Source organism: Nyctereutes procyonoides, unplaced genomic scaffold, assembly GCF_905146905.1.
Source record: "Nyctereutes procyonoides isolate TBG_1078 unplaced genomic scaffold, NYPRO_anot_genome, whole genome shotgun sequence".
Taxonomy (NCBI): Eukaryota; Metazoa; Chordata; class Mammalia; order Carnivora; family Canidae; genus Nyctereutes; species Nyctereutes procyonoides.
The window spans coordinates 7,458,069-7,470,646 of NW_026575141.1; the positions used below are offsets into that span (position 1 = coordinate 7,458,069).

The 12,578-nt window shown below is 34.9% G+C and overlaps 1 protein-coding gene across 1 annotated transcript in view; it reads left to right on the top strand.

The window, feature by feature from the left end:
- The first annotated feature begins 1,443 nt into the window (after positions 1–1,443).
- The window catches only part of LOC129498142 (T-complex protein 1 subunit delta-like), a 144,900-nt gene continuing 133,765 nt past the window's right edge, over positions 1,444–12,578 (top strand). Inside the window, 1 exon segment of the mRNA XM_055307360.1 lies at positions 1,444–1,565. Coding sequence (XP_055163335.1) covers positions 1,444–1,565 — 122 coding nt within the window.

Below are 12,578 nucleotides of genomic sequence, written 5' to 3' on the forward strand. Positions count from 1 at the left end.
AGTGCCTGGAGGCTCAGTCAGGTAAGTGGCTGCCTTTGGCTTAGGTCATGATCCCAAGGTCCCAGGATTGAGCCCTGGTCCTAGTTGGGGCTCCCCGCTCAGCAGGGATCCCGCTTTTCTCTCTGGCCCTCCTCCCTGCTCTTCTCTTTCTCACTATCTCTCTCTTTCAAACAATCTTTGTTTGAGAAACAAAGATTTGTTTGTGAAATCTTTTAAAAAAATATTGGAAATGGAATTTTAAAAAGCGTTTTAATGTATACATATGTGTTAATATATACTTATATTTACTAAGTATATATAATTTGTTATATGTGTTTATATGTACATAATGTGTAAATTATAGTGTATTTGTGATATTCATTTTAGTGTATATAGTTATAGTGTTTATAATGTGCATAATTCATATATTAGTACATACAAAGTTTTAGAGTGTGTATATCCTAGTTAAACTAATACAATCAAAACATGAGAAGGTAAAATAGAAGACATTCTTGATTTTATTTCCTCCTATACATATTGGAGGGATTAGCACAATATGAAGGCTCAAAAATGTGATGATGATTGAAAGGGGTTCCAGAGGTAAAAATGAGTGATACTTTGGGAAGCACAAGATTAAGCCTTTCTATTTGTGTTGCCTGTCTCTTGTAGTATAATCCCATCCGCATGCTCTCATATGTAAATAACTAGATAAACTCTTAAATAGATTTGAAGCCATTGTCACTCCATGAATAAATGTGATAGATGTAGAACAGGATAAAAAGGGATAAAGTGCCCAGCTTTATTAAAAAAGGAGACAGGGGAGATGAAAGAGCATGGTAGTTGCAGTCTGACCTGGCAATTTAGGACAAAAACTTACCTTTCTAAATTTACCACTTCTTCATGTTATATAATGACATTTAAAATACTTATCTCCTAAAGGTGTGAATGTGAAATAATATTATATAGTATTACCAAGTTCATATTTAATAAATGGGATAGCTATTTTCTGATACTAAAAATAGGTAAACTAACATCACAAGAAAATAATGAAATATAGCAGAGAAGTTAGCAGTGAGTGACAGAAGCAGATGAGGACAAAATAGAATTTGTATCTAAATTAGGCTATTTAGATGGAGGCCTTGCTGAAAGCTTAAACATACTGTAAAAAGGATTTAAAGATTTCATTTATAATAAGAGTATCCAGAATAATTTTATTATGTAGTTTCAGAAACAAAACCAGTAAGCAGCCATGCCATTATTTGGGAATTTTGCTACTCACTGCTTTAGTAACATGCCTTTTCAAATAATTATTTTAAAAATAATGAAGTATAATATGATAAATACATGTGATTAATGCTTAGTAGCAAAATCATACTGTGTGCATAACACATGTTAAAACCATGAATTTAGAGTCTAGTCCCAATGTGTTATTTCAGTGGCTCATGCCACTAGTCAGGTGTAAGCATGAAGCATGGAGGAACTCCTATGAACGCAACTGTATCAGGGAGAAGGGATGATCAGAAACTGGGGAGGAAACCTGCCTCTAGGAACAGATCTGGAATAACTGATCCAGATTCAGAAGCACAGTAAAAGAAGAGCAGAGCCAGCAGTTTAGCACACAGGTGCCTGTGATACACAAAGTAGGTAGCAGAGTTTAGTAGGCAATCTGGGTGACAGTAGAGAATATGAGAGCTTTGTGACTGATAATTGTCTTACATGGATTTTCCCACCAGTATCTACCAATGGAGAGTAGGGGGTCAGGAATGAATAGAAAGCAAATTTAAATCAGAATCCAAATTATGGAGAAGGATGCTTATGTTGTGTTATACGACGTGAAGTTAGTGACCATTCTGTATTCCATCTGAAGAGGCTACGGTGGATGACGAAAAGGAGAGCCATAGAGTACTTGAGGAGGATATTTTGGTATTTCTAGGAGGATTAGATGTCCTGTGCAATGTGATTAAAGATAGTCACATGATGATCTAGGCGGTTGGTACCAAAAGAAGGTTGAGTATAGTAAGTACAAAAACTCCGGAGTAGACACACTTATTTTTTCTAGGCCAACATGAGGACCATTTTTATTAGGGTGGATCCTGTATTCATGGTTATGTGTGTGAACACTTTTGGTAGGAATTTATGATTCTATGTATGGATCAAGAACATGCTTTGTTAAAATTATACACTCCAGTATGTAGACTAGCTATGTAATAGACACACCACATTTATTTGCCCTATTATATTTTTCAAAATGACAGATGAGTAGTGTCCTCCAAGAGAAACAATTTAATTCATTCTAATTTATGGATAAGAGACATAGAAAACTTAGTAGTTTTCCAGAAATATTTGTAGAGGAAAGAACACCACATTTTCACATTGATTCAAATTTATTAACAATAGAATATTGCCATAACTAATAAGGAATTTTTGGAATATATGTATGTATGTCATTTACCTGTATTTTAGTTTGTTACTTTCTTTTTTTAAGATTTTATGCATTTATTTATTTGAGAGAGAGAGAGAGTGTGAGCAGGGGGAGGAGCAGAGGGAGAGGGACAAGTAGACTCTGAATTAATCAACTGAGTCAACCAGGCACCCTTAGTTTGTTAGTCTGAAGGAACACATCAAACAGATGAATCACTGCTGAGTAATTCAGGGCTAGGCTTCAAGGATAGAAACTGTTTTACATTGATGAGGTGTATAGGATTTTTTTAGACTTTATAAAGCGCAGCAGATAAGCTTTCATTCATCTGATGACAAAACAAGACAAGGAGATATATTTGGGTACTCTAACTTTGCATAAAGTATGTGATCAACTCCTTTCAGTGGAACACATCATTTAAAAGTGATTACAATCACAGCTGCTACAATGATGAAGGGGGTTCTATAAGAATTCTTTTTCAGGTATATAGCATGTTGTGACATTTTGTGGAATAGGTTTTTACTCGCTTTTTCATCTTAAAAATTTAGATTGCTCATCTATAACCCATTACACCATTGAAAATGGAGATTTATATCTTAGAGCAATGTATATATTTTGTGGCAACAGGCTGGGGAGTGACAGCAGGCTAGTATGTACTTTTATGGAAATGGTAACACAGGAATGGATTGCAAAGCAACTCTCAATCATATGCAGAAAGCAATCTTGGTAAGCTTGCAAACAAGACAAAACTACAAATTCTGCCATTATGTATAAAAATAGCAGATCATGATAGAAATCATAGCTATGTGTGATGGTTGCAATTTTTTCTTAAATCTAGATAAACATGAAAAACACCTTCACCTTGATTTTATCCATTTTTTTTCATAAACTATAAATGAAGAAACAGAAGGTGGTCAAGAATAATAGGACCCAGGGAGATTAAAATAAAACAACCCTGGTCCACATATTGGCAGAAATAATGATATTCAGATAATTTTATGGAAGTGATCTATATAAGTCCCCTTCTAAACTGTTGATTTTGAAAAATAACAAACCGCAAATATGTATTATGAGTTATATTTCTGTCTGATTTAGTGGGTTTCTGTAGCCTATATAGAAAATAAATGAAATGGTTCTAAAGGAAAAATTCAGGTGTGGGAGACCCAGAAGTTCTGAATTAGTGGGATTAAGCCATGAGTTATGCCTACTATGGGTGTGCTTTGTGGATAGAGTAAACCTAGAAGCACTCTTCAGTTATAAAAGAAAATTTATATAAAATTCATTCATTGCCTCAACTGTGATCAGCCAGTCACAGCACTGACCAAAGAGAAATGGCAGATGTAGAAGAAATTCAGTTCTAAAGTAGTAATAATAGTTGACAATTATTAAATACTTGTAATGTTTCAAGTATTGTTCTTTATCATAGCACTTTACACAGATTATTTAACATTCACATTAGCCTCGTGAGCTGAATATTATTTTTTTGAAGATTTGTTTATTTATTTTAGAGAAAGAGAGAGAGAGAGAGCACAAGTGGGAGGGGCAGGAGAGAGAATCTCGACAAGACTCCAGGTTGAGTGCAGAGCCCAACATGGGGCTTGATCTCAGGACCCAAGATCATAACCTGAGCCGAACCCACGAGTCAGATACTTAATGGACTGTACCACCCAGGTGGTCCTGGATACTACTTTTTAAACTTATTTTTTTCATTGTGGTAAAAACCACATAAATGGTAAAAATTTCATAACATGAAATTTACCATCTGACCATTTAGTTGTGTTAATTATATTCATGCTGTTGTGCAACCAATCTTTAAAAGTTCCTCAACTTGCCAAATTGAAATTCTATATCTATTAAACAATAGCTCTTCACTTTTTCCTTACCTCAGGCCCTGAAAAACACCATTCTACTTTCTGTTTCTCTGAATTTAGCTTCTATAGATACCTCATACAGGTGAAATCATACAGTATCTGTCTTTTTTTGTGGCTGGCTTATTTCACTTAGCATAATGTCTTCAAGACTCATCCATGGAGTAATATGTTTCTGAATTTAAGACTGAGTAATATTCTATTGATACACACACACTCATCACATTTTGTTTATTCATTTATCAGCTGATAAACACTGATTGCTTCCATCTCTTGGCTACTGTGAATAGTGCTGTAATAAATATGGGTGGGCAAGTATCTCTTCAAGATATTTGAATTTTGATATAAGCACAGGAGTGATTTGCTAGATCATATGGTAACTCAATTTTTAATTTTTTTTCTTTTAGGAACTGCCATACTGCTTTCCATAGTGTCTATAACATTTTACATTCCTACCAACAGTGCACAAGGTTTCAATTTCACCATCATCAACACTTTTAAATTTTTTTTGCTTATTTTTTAATAGCAGCCATCCTAATTGTTGTGAAGTGATATTTCATTGTGGTTTTGATTTGCATTTCCAGGAACTTTCTTAACCTAATTTTTTCAGATGTTTGGAACTAAGTGACAGAGAGGTTATGTGACTTCTAAAAACCAACACAGGCTAAAGTGGATCTCAAAATCCATATTCTCAACCTCTGAGCTCGAGTTTTGACCTCTACTCTGCAGCCAGCAATTATAGGCATATTGAAAAGAAGAAGACTTGTGTGCAGGAACAAATGAGAACAGAGTAGCTAGTTGGTATGTGCTCTGTGCTGGGAATATGAGGGAAGAGAAGAATGGAAGACTGAGTGTTGCTCATGGTAACTGCTGCTGGAAGCCTGACGGAACACAGATGACCATTCTGTGAGACTGAGTGAGTCACATTGTGTGAATAAAAAGAGTAATGGGTGATTTCACTTTTACCACAGTTTCAATTTTACATTGTAAACTAGAGAAAATCTACCCAAGGATGACTAAGGAAAATGTTTCTCTTCTGATCTAGTTTTTACCTGCTTAACATCACCACTGGAAAATACTGTCTTCACAGAGAACCATAAACCTAGAAGACAGTATTTTGCAATGGCGATCTTTACAAAATAAAAATCTGATCATGCCACTGCTGTGGTTTAAGTCTTTTTGATGGTCTCTTTATTGTTGACATGATAAAATTCAAGCTCTTTCACAAGGTACACAAATTTCTTACAATCAGAACCAGGCTTAACAGATAGAGAAATATTAAGTAAGTCTCTATTTGTATAATCTATTTTACATTTGCATTATACATTTAATAAACAACAAATATTATATATTCAATAAATTATATGCATATATACACACATATACATATATTTCTATATCCTATATTGTGTAGTTTTTCCCTTTGGCACTCTTTCCTGACCAAACGTGTGTGTGTGTGTGTGTGTGTGTGTGTGTGTGTGTGTGGTGTGAAGTGCCTGGGTGGGGAGTGGCTGTAATGTGCAAGGGATCACGAATGAAGTCCAGAGATAACTGCTGCTGCTAATACCACCTAAAAATTCTACAGACTATATAAAGACTATTTATATGCTACTAAACAGGACGTACTGAACCACTTCTGACTTCCTAGGTCATGTTTCATATTGTCATCAGAATCAGGCAGCCTCATCCTAACATAGTCTCTAGGGCAGTGGGGATATTTCTTTAGTCCCAGGTCACTGGCATCCTTTTTATTCCAGAAACCTAAATATCTGTTTATATAGCTCTGTCCAAGAGAAACTGAATGTAAGCTACAAATGTGAATGATATAATTTTAAATGTTTCATTAGTTGCATTAAAAAGTAAAAAGGAGGGCAGCCTGGGTGGCTCAGTGGTTTAGCACTGCCTTCAGCCCAGGACCTCATCCTGGAGACCCAGGATCGAGTCCCTTGTCAGACTCTTTGCATGGAGCCTGCTTCTCCCTCTGCCTCTGTCTGTGCCTCTCTCTCTGTGTCTCTCATGAATAAATAAATAAAATCTTAAAAAAAGTAAAAAGGAACAGATGAGATTAATTTTAATATATTTTATTTAAGCTTATATTTCCAAAATATTATCATTAAATACATAATCAACAAAAAATATTAATGAGATATTTTACTTCATTTTTAAAATACATTTTCACAATCTGGTGTGCATTGTACACTTGCTGTGAATCTCAGTTTAGGCTGGCCACATTTCAATATTCATGTGAACATACTACACCAAGGGAACATACCACATTTCTAGCTATGTAGGTTCTGCCTATAGATTTGGGGATAGTTTTTGTTTTTCCTATTTCTTGTGCAAACAATATATCTTAAACCTAAAAATATAAATAATGTTTTCAAGCTAAAACAATGGAAGTCATCAATATATACCAGGCATTCTGGTCTTGGGAATATTGCCTAACTATATAAAAACTCTAAATATAAATCTCCAATGCCATGTCCTGTTGACTAACTGACTAACTTGAAATATATTGAACTGACATGTTTAGTCAGATTTTACCTGGTTATGAGACTCAGGATGCCCATCTATCATTTTAAGTCAGTCAATAATTTTGCCTTATAAAGAGCCATGTTGCCCCAATGACCAGTAGCATTATCTTTGGGGGAAATGAAGAAAAAGGAATTTTGAAGATGACGGTATTAGCATAATGTCGTGAACATGAACTAAAACAATATAACTCTTTAATCTGGTGCTAGCCCATTTTAAAATTAATAAATGGTAGCTATCATGAACTTGAGGAGGAGGAAGAAGAGAGTGATGATGGTGATGATCTCTGTAGCATAGCACATGATATTTCTGTATCTGGAAAGAGGTACACCTCTGATTATGAGCTCATTTGCAGGACCATTTTGACAGATAAACAATTCTCTAAATAATTATCTCCTGTGACAGAATGCCATCTCCACCTGGTGCTCAGTTTCTTTTAGATATATTTTATCCCCTCCCCCAAAATGCTTATCCAAGGATTTCACTGATTCCATGTTTTCAGTAGCAATGTATATTTAACAGCGCTCTGATTATGTTACTAGATCATATTCATCCATTATAAAAAAGGCAATACCTTCAAAACTTCTCCCAATTCTTTAGTATGCAAACAATGTAAGTTCTCTCTTATTCTTTATTCCATCCACAATATTAAAGTTATTTCAAGGGATGCCTGGGTGTGTCAGTCCTGGGATTGAGCCCCTCATCAGGCTCCTTGCTCAGCAGGGAGTCGGCTTCAGGATTCTCTATCTCCCTCTGTACCTCCTCCCATTCTCTCACTCAAATAAAAAATAAATAAATAAATAAATAAATAAATCTTTAAAATATAATTATTTCAAAAAACTGTGAGCTGCTTTTCTGTAAGTATACAGATAGTTGTTAAAAGTGTCTTTGGCTATTTGCACAAATCCTCTTGTTTAAATTCAATGATATACTTATAAAGAAAATCCTCAAGGTAGAGTGGAAAAAGGAGGTTTACATGTGATTTATTTTTCCTAAAGACAAATTCTATTGATCTTCATTGGCTTTTTACTACATTAGACCATTTTGTCTTTATAACTCTGTCACTTGAAAGTATTGCAATATTTTACCGGGTGCAACAAAACAACACAATATTTGACCAGTGATTTTTATTTTTTAAAAAATTTCTTTGATTCTCTGAAGGTGTTCTGAGATAGCAATCTCTGTAAGGAAAATACATTTGAAGTTCCTTTCATGGCAAAAAATAAACAGACAGGAGTAGAGGATACATTAATGAGTCTTCAACACCAGAAATATGGAAGCTTTTTTCTTGTGCCTCTACCTGGCCTCACAAAAATGATGTGTATAACAACTTTATCACTTCTTTAAAACAAAAAAGATTTTTATCCTTTGCAAGAAATGCTTATATATCTTTATTCCTCTCTTTTTAAGCTTCCATAGATTCCATTTATTTCTTAGTACACCCTTTCCCTGACTATAAGGGAATGAGTAAAAATGACATATATCTTGTATGTTCTCCTACTTTTCCTCAAGCAACACCCTTTGGGTACAACTGTAAATTCAATACCTTGTAGCTACCAAAGCTAAATGGTTCTCCTGTGGATGGTTTCTTCTGGTAGCATGCTATCTCTTGTGGTCAGTGCAGCCCTTGGAAGGAGTTATTAAAAGGTGCTTTCAGGCTGTAGGTTGTGAAAACATAGAGGAGAGTATATTCGAACTGATAATACTACCTGAGCTGTTTTAAGGATCTGCTCTCACAGTCATGCTAGCAAAGAGATATTCAAATGTCAGGATGCTCCGAGATATGGCCTTGGACTCCTTGCAAATAATTCTGTGACTATCCCTCAATGTGACAAGCAAAACTTGCTAATGTTGCACTGACTATGCCTCCAGTTTTGTGGATGATGACCGGATATTGTATTATTTTTTAAGATTTTATTTTATTTTCAATTTTTATTTCTTTTAAAATATTTTATTTATTTGAGAGAGAAAGAGAGAGAGCAAGCATAAGGGGGGGCAGGGGGAGAGGGAGAAGCAGGCTCCCTGCTGAGTGGGGACCCTGGGATGATCACCTGAGTTGAAGGCAGACACTTAATCGACTGCACCAGCCAGGCACTCCTATTTTATTTTTTTTAAATATTTTATTTGTAAGTAATCTTTAACCCAGCAAGGGGCTTGAACTCACAACCTCGAGATTAAGAGTTGCATGCTCTGCTGACTGAATTAGCCAGGCATCCCAGTTTTGTGTTTTGATGAAGAATATACTGCATCATAATTTGTGTTAATTCCCCCGTCTATACATAAATGATAATTTGAATTCCCAAGTATATTAGCTTTCTTATTACTCACAAAATAGATATTTTGAGTAAAATAAAAACCTTTCAAGTTGTCCTAATTTGTATATATTTTTTTGTGGCTCTGAAATCTGTCTTAATAAAATACCAAAATAAAGCCATACTATGAAAACATGATACCTACTGTAGGTAAAATCTTAATTTTAAGAGAGATTATGAGACAAAAGTTCTTTTAACTGTAAAATCTAGATCCACCAATTGAAGCAATGATGAAGGTTATTTATTGTACAACTTATAATAAAAAGAGTAAAAATTAATTTTCAAGGTGCTTTATTGATTCTTTGGCTGATACTTCCATACATATTTATTTCTGGAAAGCATTCTCTTGGCAGCTCTCTGGAGTTAGTGAGGTGAGACCACTTGTACTCCCTTTGGTATTCAAATATCATTTTAGGCAACTGCATTTTTTTAGTCGCCTAATTAAGTCCCTGGGTAAATTGATGAAAGAAAGAAAGTTTTACCTGAATCTCTCTAAAGTAACTTGAATTTCCCCAGCTGTCACTAGCCTGCGGTTACAAATAAGGTGACAAAAAAAAAATGAGGTTACATTTATCTTGAGATTATTATCTTCTTAGATCAATCATCCTCTTAACCAGCTCAACTCTAGGACTTTGGTCACTAGAAGAGTTTTCCCATCCCGACTCACAAGAATTTTTTGAACAAGGTTACTTTTAAAAGAAGTTACTGATGTTCAACCAAAGAGCACTGCTGCCTTTCAGTGGGTATTCCTTTTCCCCAGCCTCACCCCTACTGTACTTCCATGCTTTCATTGACACATTAAATCCTAGTTCTCTGTTCTATGCAGAAGTGGAAAAATCATCCACCCTCTCCTATGTTCTAATTCCCTGTCTCCTGGCTACATAGAGAACTTCTTTCTCACAGGTGTCCTTCTGGCTAAAGAATCCCATGAAAGTAGACATTTGTGGAGATAAATTCTACATCTGTCAACATGACTAACTCAAAATATGGTCTTTAGTTGAACCCTGTCCTATCAGTTTTCAAATTCTTTTTTTTTAAAAGATTTATTTATTTATTCATGAGAGAGAGAGAGAGAGAGAGAGAGGCAGAGACGTAAGCAGAGGGAGAAGCAGGCTCTTTGCAGGAGACAGATGCAGGATTCCATCCTGGAACCCGGGATCTCGACCTGAAATGAAGCCAGCTGCCCAACCGCTAAGTCACCCAGGTGTCCCCCAAATTCTTTATCTTCCTTCCTTCTTTCTTTCTTTCTTTCTTTCTTTCTTTCTTTCTTTCTTTCTTTCTTTCTTTCCTTTCTTTTTCTCTTTCTTCCTTTCTTCTTTCTTTCTTTCTTTCTTTCTTTCTTTCTTTCTTTCTTTCTTTCTTTCTTTCTTCTTTCTCTTCTTTTCTTTTCTTTCTTCTTCTTCTTCTTCTTCTTCTTCTTCAGAAAGAGAGAGGGAGGGAGGGGCACAGGGAGAGGGAGAGAAAGAATCCCAAGTAGGCTCCTCTGTCCAATGAGGAGCCTTCGGTGGGGCTCAATCTCACAGCCCTGAGACCACGACCAGAGTCAAAATCAAAAGTTGGATGCTTAATCAACTGAGCACCCAGGCACCCCTATAGTTTTTTCTTAAAAAATATTTACACAAAGGATGGAAATTTCAAAGTTAGGAGGTAAGTCCTCAAAAAGAGTACAGGTTAATAGTGATTTATTCTCATTTCATATCAATGCTTAGGATTACATGGCCCTACTTGCAATACAGTGCAGCATTCTGTATCTCTTGGTGAAAAGTCTTACCTATTCTACAATTACAAGCTGACCAGTCCTGCACTACTTCATCTAATCCTTGCCATCCTATGCTGTGATCCACATGTTCTTTTCCACATGGGACTCTTTGAGCTTAAAGTCTGCATTACATCCATTTTTATAAGCCTGAGAAGTGTGCAACTTGTTGTTTGAGTTCTTATTTAATCAAGACATAATTTTAATACTAAAAATATAATTAAAAATCAAGAAGCTTAGAGACATTAGGTAGGGAATATAAGGGCTAATTTTTTCCATTGTTTATATCAGTAGTCATTCAATACCATTCAAAATTTTAAAATTTAGTTAAAAATATTCTTATTTATGCTAAAGATCAGTTCAGCAAATCTGTGGAAAAAAAAAAGAGAAGTCCAAGAATAACTCAACACATATATGCTTTCAACAGTATCTATGTTGCATGACAAATGGCTTTTTAAGTGGATAATCCAAGAGACACTGGACAGAGGGAGTGTGGTTTCAAAACTGGAGATGCCATTGTTTTCTTCTCAGTTTTTGCCATATACTCTGATTATCATAAAAAAGAGTGGAAAAGTGGAAAAACCCCTCCATAATTTGATTTTTGGTTCTACTAAAAATGACCTTGTGAGGACACCACATTACTCATATTGGAAAGAAAGCATTTCTTTGCTGTTTCAAAGTAGCTTAGTAAAGCATGGAATTTTGTCTATCCTTTAAAGGTCTGCCTTTGTTTGGTTTATGCAAGAGCTGCACAGCTGTTTCAACTGAACCTTGATATAGAGTTTGCTGGAAAAAATTCCATTTGCTAAATCAAAGCAGGGTTATATTATTCCTCTACAATTATACAACAATTAGATATAGAGATTTCTGTCAGCTTCAGGAGAACTGGCTCTGATGTACTAAAAACCCATGAGACAGTTCTGTAGGATTTTGGCATGATATTAACCTACAAAGACATTTGTCCTACATCTTGCCTTTCTATATCCTCCCATCCTGGATCCCATCCCAGCCTTTGGATTTAAGCTACAAAAATGTTCATTATCTTAAGGGAAATATAGTAAGTACAATGGAAAATGTATTCTACTGATGTATTAAACTTTATTTTAGGTGTGTCTTAGAATAAAGAAAATCTTTCTGGGCCAAATTTTATACATACCACTCCAGAAAAACTTACTGTGGTGTAGAGAATTATTAGATGAATTTGATTAATTCATGTATAAAAGACAAACAGATCTAGGTTTTTTTAAAAAATTTTTAGTAATTGTCATGACTTTTCTAACAAGGCTTTTAGATACATGGTTTTTATCCTGTGATTTCATTCTTTTATTTGTAATTATATATTATAAAAATTGGAAAGTACCTTACTTAATTTTTCACAAGATGTACCTGGTCTCCTAAGTCTATGCTCTTATAGAAGTTACACAAAAATGGGTTGATAAAACAGCATCATACAAGTCTTCAAATTTAGGAAATTTATAATAAAACAGGTACTTTTTTGACATTATTTAAAATTCTGATTTTTTAAGTAGAACTTAATAATTAAAAAAATTAAAGAGGAATCAGACTTTTTGTTTCCCTCTCCCTATGACATGTTCCTTGTTTATAGCCTTTCATATATTGTGCCTCTCAGAGAGTATTATCCCACAGAGGTCAAGTCTCCAAAAATTTGTTTAGGAGTGAGTTTTAGCTACTTTGAAAATGCTTTTCTGTAT